The sequence below is a fragment of the Cavia porcellus genome, unplaced genomic scaffold, assembly GCF_034190915.1.
Source record: "Cavia porcellus strain 051 isolate PalLab524CR breed Dunkin Hartley unplaced genomic scaffold, mCavPor4.1 scaffold_11, whole genome shotgun sequence".
Classification (NCBI taxonomy): domain Eukaryota; kingdom Metazoa; phylum Chordata; class Mammalia; order Rodentia; family Caviidae; genus Cavia; species Cavia porcellus.
In genome coordinates this window covers 30,950,655-30,968,061 of record NW_026947494.1, presented here as the reverse complement: position 1 = coordinate 30,968,061, position 17,407 = coordinate 30,950,655, and the positions used below count along the sequence as shown (strand labels likewise).

The 17,407-nt window shown below is 34.8% G+C and overlaps 1 protein-coding gene across 1 annotated transcript in view; it reads left to right on the top strand.

Annotated features, from left to right (window-relative positions):
* The window catches only part of Nup155 (nucleoporin 155), a 61,237-nt gene that overhangs the window by 13,398 nt on the left and 30,432 nt on the right, over positions 1-17,407 (top strand). Inside the window, exons 10-19 of the mRNA XM_003470279.5 lie at positions 1,360-1,457; positions 2,467-2,619; positions 5,389-5,489; positions 10,105-10,275; positions 11,310-11,420; positions 12,730-12,824; positions 13,849-13,937; positions 14,369-14,431; positions 15,037-15,184; positions 16,256-16,322. Coding sequence (XP_003470327.2) covers positions 1,360-1,457; positions 2,467-2,619; positions 5,389-5,489; positions 10,105-10,275; positions 11,310-11,420; positions 12,730-12,824; positions 13,849-13,937; positions 14,369-14,431; positions 15,037-15,184; positions 16,256-16,322 — 1,096 coding nt within the window. The remainder of the gene's footprint in view (positions 1-1,359; positions 1,458-2,466; positions 2,620-5,388; positions 5,490-10,104; positions 10,276-11,309; positions 11,421-12,729; positions 12,825-13,848; positions 13,938-14,368; positions 14,432-15,036; positions 15,185-16,255; positions 16,323-17,407) is intronic.

Sequence of the window (17,407 nt, the reverse complement as noted above, 5' to 3'; positions counted from 1 at the left end):
CCTCTTCCTCCCCCTTCCACCTTTCCCCATCTCTCTGTCTCTGTTTATCTCTCTGTCTCCTTCTCTCTTTTTTTCTCTTAAGTGACAAAAGAAGTCATGCTGAGTATAGTAGCTTATACCAATAATACTAGCTACTTAGGAGGCTGAGACAGGGCGCTAGGTCAACCTAAGCAATTTAGCAAGGCCCTGTCTCAAACCTGAGAAAGAGCTGGGAATTTAGCACTCTGTAAATTCAGTCTCCAGTACAACACCCAACGCCACCCCCACCCCTCAAGAAAACTCATAAGGCTACTAATTAAGACAGTTTGCTGTTCATTCCCTCCAACTTTCTTTAGGAAAACTTTTTAAATCTATGAAAAAGTAAAAACAATGTGGCAAACACTGATGTAATCTCTGTCTAGATTCATTACTTGTGAACATTTTGCCTCATTTTCTCACTGCCTTTTTCTGGGTCATTTGCTAATAAGTTGGAGACATGGTACCTTTACCCTTAGATTCTTCAGCTTGTCTCCTCTATAAGTCTTACATAATGACAGTACAGTTATCAGACCTAATAAATTAATAATTTTATAATATCTGCTATTATAACTGTATAATTACACAGTTTACATTAAAATTTTCCAGTAGTTCCAGAAGTAGCCATTTGCCTTTTCACATTTCACAATCAGAGTTTCTGGCTTCTATTAGTCATTAGTTTGTTGAATATAAACTACTCTCCCCTCCTGCCTGTTCTTTTTGATAAAGCTGGCATTTGGGAGAGAGGAGCAGAAGTGTTTATAGAATACCCCAATTTCTGAGTTCATCTTTTCTCTGTAATTAACCTTTCAGTTTTATTGCTTTTTAAGCAATATTACATAGGTTATGTGAACTGCTTCATTAGCAATAACTATTATAAATATCTTCATTACAAAGGCCCATTTTGCCACTTTTGATTAGTAGCAACCTTTACAATGATAATTTGAGAGCTGGGGATATAGTTTAGTAGTATAAGCTCCTCCCTGGCAAGCATGAGGTCATGAGTTCACTCCCCAGTACCAAAACCAAACAAATAAACAAAAGATAACTTGATTCCCTAATAACACATTTTTCTCCACCAATCATCTAGTAGTTTTAATTTTCTTAATGATCTTTCTTTGAAAATAGGAGTAGTCTTAACTATGCAATTTCTTTAGTACAGGTTATAGAGTTTTTGCCACGTTTCTTACTGCTATTGTCTTATTGCTTTTGTGTTAGCTTCTAAAGTAATTAATTTCAACATATTTTAGCATGTTTAGATATATAAATATACTCATGGAAAATGTGCCTTATAAAGTATTAGACAATTTATAAGTACTATACTAGGTTTTTACCTCTTTTTAGGACCATTGATCGTTCTGTTTTTAAGCCAATTGTTCAAATAGCAGTGATTGAAAATTCTGAATCATTGGATTGTCAGTTATTGGCTGTCACACATGCAGGTATGTTTTCTTTTTTTTTTGAGCCAGGGTCTCTCTATGCAGTTCAGGCTGGCCTGGAGCTCACTTTGTAGCCCAGGCTGATCTTGAACTCCCAGCGGTCCTCTTGCCTCAGCCTCCCGAGTGCTGGCCTTACAGGCATGAGCCACCACGCCCACCAAGACATGTTTTTTAATGTATCTGTCATTGCTTTACAACTTTTTTTTTTTTTTTTTTTTGAGACTGAGTTTTGCTGTGTAGTTCATGCTGGCCTTGAACTCACTGTGTAATCCAGGCTGGTCTTGACCTCAGGACAATCTTGCTGCCTGAGCCTTCCAAGTGCTGGGCTTACAGGCATGCACCACCACACCTGGCACAACTTTTGATAATATGTTTGAAAATTTGTGATTAGAAATGTTTTTACTTCTCTATCAGTTATCAAACTGTATGAGTACTTCATAAAATTAAGGATTTTGAAAATTGTCAGATTCCTCTGATTCTGTACTCATTTTATAGATGTATACCTAGGTAAAGTGGCTTACATTGGGGACAGCGCCATGCAAGCTCTGTTGGAGTAATTTCTTCCTACTGAAATATATTTATTGACCTCTTAATTTCTAGAGACACTTAGAAATCTGTCACACTTATTTATATTTTTCTATTTTTTATTAGTACCTTTGCAGTACATAATGATTGCATTCAATGTGGATCGTTCATACGTGTGCACGACACATCTGTATCCCTGTTTCCTTTTGTCTGTCTTTTACATTGTTCTTTATTTTTATACTTTTAGTTTCTCACATAAGAGAAAGCCATGAGATAGTTAAGCTTATGTGTCTTACTTCATTTAATATTATGGTTGCACGGAGCATCGGTTTAGAAATCTGTTTTAGCTAATAATAATCTTAGATCAGTGAGGGAAATGACAGTATGTTTTACTAAAGTTCTGTGTTTCTACACGCAATTATTTTGGTATGCGTGTGCCTCAGGTCCTTGATTTTGTTACTGATTTACAATTTTACCCCATTATCAGGTGTTAGGTTGTATTTCAGCACTTGTCCATTTAGACAGCCATTAGCGCGGCCTAATTCGCTGACACTGGTTCACGTCCGCTTGCCTCCGGGATTTTCAGCATCTTCAACAGTGGAAAAGCCTTTAAAAGTACATAAAGCTCTTTATACTAAAGGTAAGTTCTGAAATGCTATCAGATTTAAGATGAGATTTTAAAATTATTAAAATTAAAAGATTTGAAGATAGTACAAATTTTTCATTAGCATTTAAATTCTTTAGGAATTTTTCCAGATTTTTTTTTCTTTTTCTTCTTCTTCTTTTTTTTTTTTTTTTTTTTTTTTTTTTTCAGTACTAGGAATTGAACTCAGGACCTTGCGCTTGCTAGGCAGGCACTGTGCTGCTGAGTTACAGACCCAGTCCCATATATTTTTTATTAACATGCTGTTTTGAGCATTTCAATTGAAGTATTTAAAACTATAGTGCTTTTAATGAGTACTTTTAAGTTTTAATTTTAGTAGTAGCTTTTGTATGAACTCACTTGTCAAAATTGGTTTTATATTCAGTCTACTAGCATTTGTTAACTTTTTTCTTTAGAGTAATCAGGAAAACTAAAATGATTTTTCTGATACCATGCCTGGTGTTCCAGTGTCTTTATGGATGTGGACAGTTTTATATGCCACCGTATTAAATCTTGATGGCAAATTGTTTATAATTCCTGATTGTTTAAAAATTGTAGTTAAATATCCAAACTTGGAAACTTGGTGTGTGCTTTTTCCCTTGGGGGGAATTATTTCCAGTCATTCAAAAGGCCTTTTCTATGCTTATTCTGTTGTCCCTCCCAGCATTCTATTATCAACCCCTACACAAGTGAGTGGGATTTTGATAATGTAGAATGTAGTCTATAAGTCAAATTAGAGAATGTTACATTTTAATTATATTGTTTACACACCACTGAATACCTACAACCTTTCTATTTACACCTCTTTTGATTTCTTTTAGTGATACGTTTGCAGTGTACAAGTCTTGCACTTTTTTTTTTTTTTAAGATAGAGTGTTGCTATGTAGTATAGGCAGATCTTGGACTCACTTATGCCCAGGGTTGGAATTCTCTGTGATCTTCCTGCCTCAGACTTGAGTACTGGAATTACTGGCATGCATCACCATGCCCGGTTGCACTTTGTTGCTTTGTTTTAAGAGGACTAAACACTATTTAAGTTTATTGGTATATTTTAGATATACATAATGATCACATTTGTATAGAGAATTTGTACCTGTGCATGATATAGCTTGATTTTTTTTCCCCATTCCCCTACTCTCACTTTAGTTCCTCTTCCCCTCGTTTATGAAAGTTTTTTTCCATTTTTTACTTTTCTCATTTTCCATTTTCTCTTACTTTCTTTTCCCTTCTCCCCTCCTTAGTTCCCTGTCCCATTTGAACATTTTCTTCCTATTTCACAACATCTGTTACAGTTTTTGTTGTTGTTGTTGTTTTTGTTTTGGTACTGGGGATCAAAATCATGACCTCACGACCTCATGCTTGCCAGGCAGGTGCTTATGCTGCTGAGCTAAGTCTCCAGCCCCATACACAACATCTGTTACATGTTCTGGTTACATTATTACACATTCCTGCACTTCTTTTGTTTTATCCTTTTTGTTTTATATAATTACAAATAGAATTAAGTTTTAATTGTAGAAATTATTCAGGAAAAACATGCGATAGTTTAAGTTATGTGAATAATAGAAACTATAGCTTTTCAGCCCTGCATAATGCTACACACCTGTATTCCCAACAGGTTTTTTTTTTGTTGTTTTTTTTTTTTTTGTCTTTTTGAGACATTGGTCTCGCAATACAATTCAGGCTGGCCTTGAGCTCACTATGTTGGCCAGGCTGGTCTCAAACTCGCAACAATCCTCCTGCCTCAGCCTCCCGAGTGCTGGGATTACAGGCATGAGCTACCACGTCCGGCTTGTATTCCCAACAGTTTTAAAGGACTGCAAATTGTATCCCAGCCTGGACAGCTTTAGTGCCATACTAAGACCATGTCTCAAAACTTACAAAAGGGGAGGGGACATAGCTTCGTAGAAAGGCCATGGGTTCAATCCCAGCACTGAAAGAAAATAAAATTATATTTTTTAAAGTTCTACAAAGAAAAATTTAAGAGACAGTTTCTTCCACTTTGATAATAATCTTTATAAGCAAGTTTTGTGTTTTATTAATTGATTATAGTTCCTCAACCTAAAACTATCTAGTGAAATTGAGAATGATACATCTAAACTTAGTGTGAAAGGGGCAGGTTTGCAGAAGAGGCTGCAATTGCACATAGAAGAGTACATTTAAAGTCAGCTATAATAGCTGGCTTTGCTGAGACATTGCTTTTATGGTACATTTATCTCTGCTATTTCATTAAAACCATCACTTTTATTCATAGTGTGTATTTGAGTTCACCTGTACAAAACTAATTCATTGACTACTTACAAGACTGATTATGAGTCATAGCATTTTTTATGTACTAAATAAAATTTTATAAGATTAGTAATCAGTGAACTCTTCAATTGTGAATAGCTAGCTATTCTTTTTATAAAGTGTAGTCCAAAAATATGAAGAAAAGTTTTCCTGAAAGAAATACAGTATAAGATTGAGGACACCTGGGCTGGGGATTTAGCTCAGCGGCATCAGCTCCTGCCTTGCAAGCAGGCAGTTGTGAGTTCGATCTCTGGTACCAATAAAAAGGAAAAAGACAAAAATAAATAAATAAATAAATAAAAAAGATTGAGGACACCTGACAGCTGTACCCAAATAATAATTATATGTTCTTTCAAGGAATTTTTTATTTCATAACTTGTTTGTTTATAAAGATTTTTATATACTAATGTGAATTGTCATAAAGCCGATAGAGAATGCATTTTGTTTGACATCATGTAATAAGAGTTTATTAAATTTTAGGTATTCTGTTGATGGCAGCTTCAGAAAATGAGGATAGTGACATTTTATGGTGTGTCAACCATGACACGTTTTCTTTCCAAAAGCCAATGATGGAAACCCAGGTAAGTTATCTTGAGAATTCTAAAGAAACTTTAATGTAGTAGTCTTTTTGGTGATTGTTGTTATAATGCTGAGGGTTATAGCTCAGGGCACTGTGCTTGCTAACAAGGTTCTATGACTCAGCCACACGCTCAGCACTTATACAGTATTTAAGAATAATATGGAAAATACCTTTTGATTTATTGTAGTTTACTTCTAGTAATACTTTGTGTTTAGTACTAAAGCTGGGCGTGCCGGTACGTTCCTACAATACTAGCGTTTGGGAAGCTGAGGAGGCACAATTGCTGTGACTACAAGGGCAACCTGAACTACATGGTGAAATTCTGTCCTTACTCCACCCACCTCTGAAGAAATAAGAAAGAAATCATATTCAAAAGAAATGTAATCTGTTAATGCTTTGTTCATTAACAGGAAATTTTTGCATACCTTTAAAGAAAACATTAAGACCCTTTTGGAATGTTTTCCGTAATGTATCTGAAAAGAAATGTATCTTTTCTGAAATGATCTCCATCTCATTTAAATATATTGTATTTTTAGTTCTTCAGTTTTAAAGCAATAGATTACAGTTATGTCCTAGAATTTTAATTCTTTTTTTTGTCTTTTTCCTTTTTATCGGTACCAGGGATCGAACTCACGACTGTCTGCTTTCAAGGCAGGTGCTTATGCCGCTGAGCTAAATCCCCAGCCCCATGTCCTAGAATTTTATTTTAACAATTCCTATAGTTTTTCCTAAATTTTTAATGACTTTTAAATTACATAAACTTTTTAAAATACACTTTGAACACTAAATTGAACCCCACGAGAGAATTACTAACATTTTATCATTTTATTACATCTGTTTTTTTCTATCTACACAGATGTACACACACCAGCATACAGTTGTGTTGCAAATGCATAACCATAATGATATCCTGGGTTGGGAGCAAGGCTGTATTGAGTCCACCTACTGGTTCTTCCTGGCCATCTGTTCTAGTCTTTGTTGTTCAAATAAGAGGAGACAACAGCATCTTTCCCTGTCCCCTTCACGTCCTCTGTTTCGTCTGTCCAGGTTACTCACGCAGGGTCCTTAGCGTCTGCTCATTAAGCCAGATAAATCAGTCCCACTGAAGTATAATTAATAGTTTCTTTTGGAGCCATCTCCTTGTAGGCAATTTTGTGCCAGCTGTCACTGACTGCTTCCTGGTGTTTCTCAAATTTGAGCCTTTTCACTGAGGAAAAGAGTGCATAAGTGAGAGGAGGAGATCCCAGTACCAGAATGAGAGGATAGTTTGAATGAGCTCTATAGTTTGAATCAACTCTACCAAGTTCTGACATGTTTCAAGAAGCTAGGATAGGATCATGAAGTACATGCTGAGATACGTGCCCATTTTATTTTTTTAATTCTTTGAACTTTTCTCACCACCTGTTACGAGCCTCATGCTGTGAGAAATTGTAAGAACTCACAAGATATACATCCTATCCTGATACAGATGCCTTGACTGGTATGGGGGTAAAAGTTTAAACTCTGGTCCTACCTCTAAGCTGTGTGGCAAAGGATTTAATAGTTGTTAGCACTCCTGTTTCATCTAAAAAATTTTTAATAGTACTTACCTCTATGGATCAATCAAGGGATTATGTATATAAACACTCAGAAAACTGCCTGATACATAAGAAGTAGTTAATAATGTTAACAGTCCTTTTTATTTTTTTCTTAAAACATATAATTTTATTTGTATAACATCTGATCTATGGACTTTTCTTTTTAAAAAAAGCTACCAAATATGTAAACCTTGAACAAATTATGGTTTTCTAAAAATAGCTGTAAGGAGCTGGGGATTTAGCTCAGTGGCATAAGCGCCTGCCTTGCAAACAGGCAGTCGTGAGTTCGATCCCTGGTACCGATAAAAATGAAAAAAAAAAGACAAAAAAAAAAAAAAATAGCTGTAAAAGACATGAGAATAACTGAAAATTTTATCTTGTCTGAATATTTGATTAGGGAATTGTTAGCACTCTTAAATGTTATAATGGAAGGCATATGTAAATGCCATTTGGGTATGTATTTACCTCTAATTTTTGTTTTGTTTTGTTTTGTTTTTGGTACTAGGGATCGAACTTACGACCTCATGCTAGCCAGGCAGGCGCTTGTGCTACTGAGCTCAATTCCTGGCCTTTAATATGTTATAATGGCATGAGTACATAAAAGCATCTTTGTTTTTTTAAGATTCATAGAAATATATGTAGTAGTGACATGACAACTGTACCTTTTAAGATAGCTTAATAAGATAAAAATATACAAAAAGAGCAAACATGGGCAGAATGGTAGTAATTATTTGGGGTTAGGGACATTTACTGTAACAACATGTTTGTATGCCTGAGATGTTTCACTCAAAAATATTTTAGAAAATTAAAACATTTAAGCTGGGCATGGTGGCTCACACCTGTAATCTCGGCACTTGGGAGGCTGAGGCAGGAGGAATGTTACAAGTTCAAGACCAGCCTGAGCTACACATTGAGCTCAAAGCCAGCCTGAAGTGCACAGTGAGACTCTTCTCAAAAATCCAAAAAAAAAAAAAAAAAACCACCCCAAAACATTTAAAAATCTTAGAATGCAGGTAGGACTTCATATTTTTTTCTCATTTAATTCTTTAGTTTTTTATTTTAAAACACTAAAAGCAATACAGAATTGCAAAACAAAATAATAGAAGATTAACAATCGTTAATATAAATAGAAGATTAAGAATCGTTAATATATTGTGCATTACTGTCTTCAAAGTAGTTGCTGAGATTACAAGTTTAGACATGAAAAAATGATTAATGCAAGCACAAACTTTTTCTTTTTAGGTGCACTAATAGAGATTAGGAGTATAATTGTCTTATCATGTAATTATCTTTTCCCTTTACCTTCTTCTTTCTCTCATCCTGTTGTTCTTTCCTTTTGAGCAGTTTCTTCCCTTTCGCTGTCACAATATCTGTTGTACTTTTTCTTTTTTTTGGTACCGGGGATCAAACTCATGACTTCCTGCTTGCCAGGTAGGCACTTATGCCACTGAGCTAAATTCCCAGCCCCTCTGGTACATTTTGGATCTTATTTAATCTACCAGTTTTTTTAAACTAGGGAGACAATTGGATGTTTGCACGTGTGAGTCTGAATTTAGTTCACTTACAAATATGGTCTCAAGTTGCATCCATTTATTAAAGCGTTGATATTTTCCTTCTTTATAGCTGAATAGTACTCAATTCTACAAGAATACCATGTCTTTTTTTATGCTTTCCACAATTGATGAGCATTTGGGCTGTTTCCAAGATTAGCTATTACAAATTTTGCTGCCATAAACATGGCTGCACATACATCTCTGTGGTATGATCTTTTTAATTTTTCTGCGAAGATACCGAGTTGAAGAATAGCGGGGGCAAAGGGGACTTCCAATCCTATTTTTTCCCCCAAATCCATTTTATTCAAGGATAAATAGAAGAAAGAAAATAGACAATAAAATTTTAAAACACACCAGTTGGGGCAACAACGGTATATACATTATGCACTATCGTCTCGGAATCTTTCACCCAGAGTACTAGACATCTGCATTCAGTTTTCTGAACAGTACCAGTACCAATCTTTCCCTTCAGTGAACTTAGAGAAATCAGTGGTATAACTATCTTAACCATTTTTTATATACATAGACACACACATACAACATTTTTTCTTTGAGCTTGTCACACTAATGAAACAATATGATGTTTACATGTGTCTTCTTTATTTCACTATGTTCTTAAGTTGTATCCATTTACCTATAAAAATGTCCAGTTTATCCTTCTTTATGGCTGAGTAACATTCCATTGCATAAAATACCACAACTTTTTATCCATTCCACATTTGATGGGCATTTAGGTTGTTTCCAAGATCTGGCTATTATAAACTGTGCTGCTGTAAACATGGATGCACGTACATCTCTGTGGTATGATGTTTTTAATTCTTCTGGGAAAATACCCAGAAGAGGAATTGCTGGGTTGAATGGGACCTCCAATCTTAGCATTTTGAGGAATCTCTACAGTAGTTGTACCAGCCTATACTCCTGCCAACAGTGGGGAAGGGTTTTTTCTTTCCTCACAGCCCCACTGGCATTTGTTATTGTTGATTTCTTGATGATAGCCGTTCTTCAAGAGTGAGATGGAATATGTGTTGTTTTAATTTGCATTTCTCGAATGACCAGTGATACTGAACATTTTTTCATATTTATTTGCCATTTATATTTATTCATCTGAGAAGTGCAAATACATTTCAGAAGCTATTTTTGGACTGGATCTTTGAAAACAGGTAGGACTTTAGAAGAGAACAGTATTTTTTATGTGTCAGCTAAAAAATAACACTGGATTTACCAAGACAGGTTGGCTATCCTGCAAATTTGGTAAAACAATCATCCTGAACAGTTAATTCTAAGAAAACTTTGCTTTTATTCTGTAGTATGAGAAGATTCTTATTATAGAAGATGCCTAATGAAGAGAATAGGATAATAGAAATGAAATGCATACTATTGAGGATGTTCATATGAGTGGTTTACAAGGATATTACATCTATTTTTCCAGGAGCTTTTGTTTTATGACTTCAATAAGATGTGTAAAAAGTGCATTTCTTTTCTATAGATGACAACCCGTGTGGATGGCCATGCCTGGGCTCTTTCTCCAATAGATGAATTGAAAGTAGATAAAATAATTACACCTTTAAATAAAGACAATATTCCAATAACTGATTCACCAGTTGTTGTGCAGCAGCACATGTTACCTCCAAAGAAATTCGTTCTTCTCTCAGCACAGGTAGGTGCACATTAAGGAAGAGATAAGAATAGAATAGATGCTTAATGTTTTTTGTCAAATACTCTGTGAAGTAGTCTTATAATATTTTAAAATATATTTGTAGATACTAGAAGTGGTACAAAAAGATCTAGCTCTCTTTACCAGAGAGTTATACTTCTGGTTTTTCTTTGTAGTTTTGTATCTTTTAGGGGGGGTTACTGGGAGTCAAATTCAGGACCTCATGCTTACTGTTCTGTACCTTGTGTTTTACAGTCAAAACTTAAAAACTTTTGAAGGACTTCCTATATTGATATATAAATTTCTCATTTTGCTTTACAATTGAAAGGTATTCCTGTGTATCAGTATACCATGTTTTAATCAATCTATTAATTGAGTAACTTCTCTTTAAAATAATGTCACGGTCTTGTGCATTTGTCATTTTGCATCTATATAAATAAAGCTGTTATATTCACTTGGTTAAAGGGTATGTGCATTCATAAGTACTGTATTGCCATATTTCTCTCTATATATTCACTAATGATATTTGTGAATGCTTGCTTCCTCACAACCTCTTTTTGCTTTCTTATTAAGAATGTGATTGGGGGCTGAGGATTTAGCTCAGCGGCATAAGCGCCTGCCTTGCAAGCAGGCGGTCGTGAGTTCGATCCCCAGTACCAATAAAAAAAGAAAAAGAAAAAAGAGAATGAGATTGACACTTTTCAAGTGTTTATATTTCTGTGTCCTATTCTTACTCTATACGTTAGTGCTGCTTTATCTACATTTTCACACTACAAGATTCGTTGCATCATTCAAGTGCAGTCTGAATTATTAGTGAATAATGAACTTAAGGGCTCCAATGAGAGGGGTAGCATGGGAAGATCAGAATTTGTAACATTTTCTCTGAATATATAGATCTAGTGTAAGTTGGAACTGAAAAGTAAATGAACTTTGTATTTTTGGGTCTTTTTTATTTCTCTGATTAAAAAGGTAGTAGTTTCAGTTGTACGAGCCAAAACTAATAAATTCATATTGTTTAATCTTTTTGAACTTCTCAGGGGAGCCTTATGTTTCATAAACTTCGACCTGTAGACCAACTGAGACATCTACTTGTGAGTAATGTCGGGGGAGATGGAGAAGAGATTGAAAGATTCTTTAAATTACATCAGGTAATTTTTTTAAAATATAATATTTTAAAACTATGAAACAGTGAGTTAAAATTTTACCTAAGTTACAAGTAAAATACTGTAATAAGCAGATAATCTCAGTAGTTCGCCTTTCTTTAGCTGAGCCTGTGTACACTGACATTTGAAAGCAGACATGATGAGACTTCTTTCATAATTTTATTCTGATGTTAGTAAGTTCTTAGTAAAATACTACTAATTAGAGTCTGCTGATCAAGATGTGTGATAAATGCAATTTTTAAAAAGCAAATGACATTACCTTTATAGATTTGCAAACATTCACACATATGTCTATACTTAATGCCCTGACAAAGAAACTTGAGGGTGAGAAACTGGGGGTGCTAATATCACTAAGCCATAAATGGGACTGTGGGGTTAGCAATGTGAATGTGTTGCTTGAAATGAATATCTGATCAAATTGAATTATATAGCCCCATCTGGCATGTTAGCACATGCCTATGATTCCACATTTTGAAGGCTGAGGCAGGACGATCACTATAAGTTCAAGGCCAGTCTTGGCTACATAGTGTGTTCAAGGCTAGCCTGGACTCTATAGCAAAATTGTCTCTAAAAAGCAAACAAATGAAAAAAGTTATACATACCATAAATTCAAACCACCTGTTAAAAATCTGAGCCACACCACTACGGTGCTTACTTGAATTCGCTGAGCATGAGGGTTTTTTTAATGTACAGTATGCATTGTATTATAATATATACATAAGGAATATATGTGAAACTATTAAACTAGTACCAGTCTCATAACAAGATACTAGTAAATCTATTTACCTCTTTGTGATATTTTTCATAAGGCAAAAAGCCATGAGAAAAAAAAATGGAGAAATAAACCAGAAGGTATATTAGAATCTTAACAAAAAGAGAAAGGATCCTTTTATCCTAGTGTTTGTGTTACACTTTAAAATCTGTAGTCTTGTATTGTAGCTGGGCATGGTGACACACACCTCTAATCCCAGCATTTGGAAGGCTGAGCCAGCAGGATCCCTGTGAGTTCAAGGCCATCCTGAACTGCATAGTGAAACCCTGTATCAAAAAGGAAAAGCAATAAAATTAGAAGTCTTTACTTTTTATTTTATTTTTTTTTAGTATCAACTGATTTCATTTATCAACAGTTACTCATTGAAGAGAGCTTGTACAGTTTTATAAATGTTTGAAAACTTGTAATCACAGATTTGAACACTGGATATATTAGTAAAACAAAACTTCTGTTAAGATGTTTATGTTTAATATGTTTAAGATATTTATATTTGATCTAGGGAGACTTATTTTTTTTTAACAGGAAGACCAAGCTTGTGCAACTTGCCTTATTCTTGCTTGCTCCACTGCCGCCTGTGATCGAGAAGTATCAGCTTGGGCTACACGGGCTTTCTTCAGGTAGATGTGACATGTTTTTGTGTTGGCCACTTTTATAAATGGCAGCTTTGCCAATGTCACAGCTTAAGGTTGTGCCAAACAGTTCAATCTCTACATAGGCCAATTATTCATTTGCAAAAGAGTAAAATTGGAAAGACTATAATAATGACTGAACACCTAGACTGGCATAATTTTGTGTTACTTTTTTTTCTGCTTCCTCAAACTACCATTTCTGCTGTATATGTATCATTAGTCTGAGGGATTCTGAGTCATGTTAAGGAAATTTATTATGAGAGAATTTTTACTTTTCTCTCCGTGGTCCTGGGGATCAATTCAGGGCTTTATGCATGTCAGGCAGGTTTTTCACCACTGAGCTGTAGACCTAGTTCTGAGAGAGATTTGTGTGTTTGTTTGTTTAAATATTTATCTAAGTAGATGGATGTGGCATGCATGCTAACTTAATCCCATCTAATTCCAGCACTTTGTAAGGTTGAGGCAGAAGGATTGGAAGTTTGAGCCTGTACTGGGCAATTCAGGGACTTAGTGAAGAGTTGTCTCAAGAGGGAGGAGAGTTAACTTTGGGATGTAACTTAGCGGTGATGCACTATGTTCAATGCCCAGTAACATTAGAATAAAATAAAACACACACACAGACAGCAAGTGAGTTTCAAAATGATTTTGTTAAAAACATGTTTTAATGTATGGTTTGAATATAGTCTGATGTGGAAATTATAGGGCTATTTTCCCACTAAGTAAATTCTATGCATTGCATATCTTTTTTCTGTTCTCTTGGTTAACATTTACTGAATATTATTATATGTCCCAACTATATATTTCATGATCAGCACTATGAGTTAAAATCTAAAATTTAGAACATTTATTTGGAAGCACAGCAGGCCTAGGAACAATCTGTGTGTAGTTTTTAAAATAAATAATTTTAACGAACTCAGCTTCTATTTTCAAATAGAAAAAGAACTCAGCTTCTCTTTGTGCTTAACTCAAATAACTCAAATAGAAAAAGAACTCAGTTTCTATTTTCAAATAGGTATGGTGGTGAAGCACAGATGAGATTTCCGGCTACTCTTCCCACTCCAAGTAATGTTGGTCCCATCTTGGGGATGCCTGTATGTTCTAGTGAGTATGACATATTGAAATGAAACTTGGTAATAGTTTGAATTTTAGGAATTTTATGATATTTCAATCAGTAGAGCTTTTTTTTATGTTTTATAGCTGCTGTATTATGGGTGGTAAATTATAGCTTGTGCTTCTTTAAAGTTATTTTATATTAATATTAAATTTTTAATGTAATAAAATAGATAAAATAGATGCAACCAATAGTATTTACATAACTCATTTTGTTAAAATGCGTCTTTTAAAAGACAGCTACACGATAACATTCCAATGTCAGCGTTTTCAATATGGGGTTAGAAAGTTTTGGAAAAAGACGAGTTCCTAATTCTCCTCCTTATTTCTACTTAGAAACACATTCTGTGCCTAATTTTGATCAGATTCAAAATATGGGAAGTTTATTTTATAGATTTCATATTCTTCTTTCCTTTTATTAGGTTCTCCTGTTCCTAGTGGTAGTCCCTATCCTAATCCATCGTTTTTGGGAACACCGTCTCAAGGTACCCTTTTACTCTGTGGTTTTTTTTTTTTTTTTTTTTTTTTTTTTGGTACTGGGGATTGAACTGACAACCTCGTGTTTGCCAAGCAGGCACTTATGCCATTGAGCTAAACCCCTGGCCCTGCTCCTCCTATTTTTGAAGAAGTAATGTTATGCATTAATATCATTACTGTTTACTGTGAAAAAAGATGAGCCTTCCCTATTTCCTTGGAGAAAAATGTCATTTAATAGAAGTGATATCCAAGCAAGTATCAGCACTTGGCCATGAATGCTTTCATTTAAGCACTCCTAAGGAGTGTGCCTAGGAATATTAGCACTTAGCTGGGCCCAGAAATTATTTTTCTAATCAAGATGTTAGGAATGGTGATTGTATAGGTTTTTGTTTTGTCTTTTTTTTTTTTTTTCTTTTATTCTGCATTACCAACCCTTGCAAATCTGCCTGGAATTTTTTTTGCTTGGAAGAAATCAAGTCTGAAGACTCTTTTATCAAGCAAAACTAAATGATATCTATTATTTTGGGGTTCAGATGTGACAAACTTGGGTAATTGAGAATTCTTAGTTTTTAAAGTAATATCTTTTAGAGCTTTGTTATTATGTGTGATTAAGGTATGCACCCTCCTGCCATGTCAACTCCGGTTTGTGCTATGGGAAGTCCAGCAACTCAGGCCACAAGTATGAGCGGTGCAACTGGACCAGAGATTGTGTTTTCTGGAAAGCACAATGGCATTTGTATTTACTTTTCGCGAATCATGGGGTAAGTAGGCTATGGATGTTGCTCACTTTTTGCTATTTGGAATAGTAAAATATTTTTAAACAATAAATTTGAGACTTTTTATGTTAAATTTTACTGTTACTTTTAGCTCTTTTTTTTCATTGATAAGGTTTTCTATCATTCGTGCTATGTATTATCTATGTGTTTCATTGCTGTCTTTTAGTCCTGTGTGTCTATATGTAGCATCAGAATATATCTGTTAGAAACCTAATACAGCATTTCAAATCATGCCATAACCGGCGACATGTGTCTGGATGTCAGATGAGAAGTTCTGTTCTTGTTCATTTCACTCATGCTTATGTATAGGTTAGGAAGGGCTCTTTTTATCTTTGCTCCATTCTTGTATGTTTAGGAGAATGCTTGTTTCCTGGTCTAGAGTATCCTCAGCAGAGATAGCTATGCTGTTGTGCACATGATTTCATCCTCTTCACCCTCTGGGGGCATGGTTCCTTGAGAAGGAGTAGAAACTTGCAAAGCTTGTTGATACCTAGACTCAGAACTGGCCTCCCATTTACTTTTCCACTTCATTTGCTTGGTGGAAGGGAAATCAAGGCCCACTCAGGTGGGAAATAGACTTCCTATTTGTAAGTTATGAAGTCATATGGTAAAGGCAATAAGTATAGAGAAGGATAAAATTGCACTGTTTTTGCAATCACTGTGTCATCTAATTTACTGTCATGGCCAGTGTACACTTTTCTTAAATTCGAAATGTGTGCTTTCATTCATATCATTCAGTTTGAATTGTGACTGAGGAAGGAACTCCATTATAAATATATGGCTTTCTTCATCATAAGCCCTCTTTATAATTCATTATCCAGAGATTTTTTATTTAATTTTAGCAGCATTTCATTGTCTAAAATAAATAGTTTATATTTGATTTGAAAATTTTCCTGTTTTCCACCTTTCTCGCTCATTGAATACATGGTAATGAAAGCATTGCTATGTTTTGAAAACTGAACAAAGTTTTTACTTTCTTACAGAAAGGAATTTACTGTATATTGTAATTTTTTTCATAATTTATAGCACAATTGTTAAAATAACTTTCTGTTTCAGAAACATTTGGGATGCCAGCTTAGTTGTGGAAAAAGTATTCAAGAGTGGCAATAGAGAGATCACCGCAGTAAGTGTGTATAATATTATTTCATTGTTTGGATGTAATTGGTTGATGATATTATATTCTTTCACATTTCTTGGTATTGTAAATAAGGTGCATTAATTATTATTATTATTATTTTTTTTTTTTTTAAAGCCAGTCAAATTTAGCAGTGGGGGGGTGGTATACCAACTTTAGTGACACTAATGTTAATAAGTTCTAATAACCCACTGCCATCGGACCAGCCTAATTATTTTTTTTGTATAGATGTTTGTGTTCTTGTCCAGTAAACTGTTCTGTGATTTAAGCTTCAGCTGTAAGACTTATTACCTATATGATCATGAGTAAATTTCTTAACATTTGAAAGCCTGATAACTTTCTTTAAAAAAGGAAGAATAACATGTCTCTTTGTTAACTTGTTGTGAAGTATGAGTAAGTGCTATTACTTAATTTCACTCAGAATTTACTATTAATACTTGAGTGGTGTACAAAATACTACTGGATTCAACATTATCCCTGCATTGAGATACTTCCCAGATTGCTCTATGAAACATCTTATAGAACTTTGTAATTTACACATTTAAGTAGAAAGATTTCTTTAATGAATATAGGATATAGATACAATTTATTCTAAGCTTTTTTTTTTTTCTTTAAAGGTACCAGATAATTGGTAATGGGGAATCATAAGTCCAGGGTCTTGGCACTGAGCTACGTATCAATCCCCCCCGCCCTGGCCTTTTTTTTTGACACAAGGTCTTACTAAGTCTCTGAGTTGCCCAATCTTCTTCAGCCTCCTAAAGTACAGGGATTACAGATATATAGCCACATGTCTGGTCCCCAGTATCTTCTTACCTGTGATACTCTGACTTTTCACATCTCTAAGGAGAACATATTTAGCTGACAGATACAATGATACCTTAGTTGGAAAACAGCTCCCACTGTGAAGAGCAGAGCTGGAAAAAAGAAAATCTGCTCAGAGTTCTTAACTTTGCTTGATAGTCAAACCAAAAACCACCTGTACGCATCGTGTCTCTCAGTTAGTGCAAAGGAGTGACGCTTCAGTCTAAGCACCACTCTCGCCCAGACAAAATACAGTGCCTGCGTTAGTATGG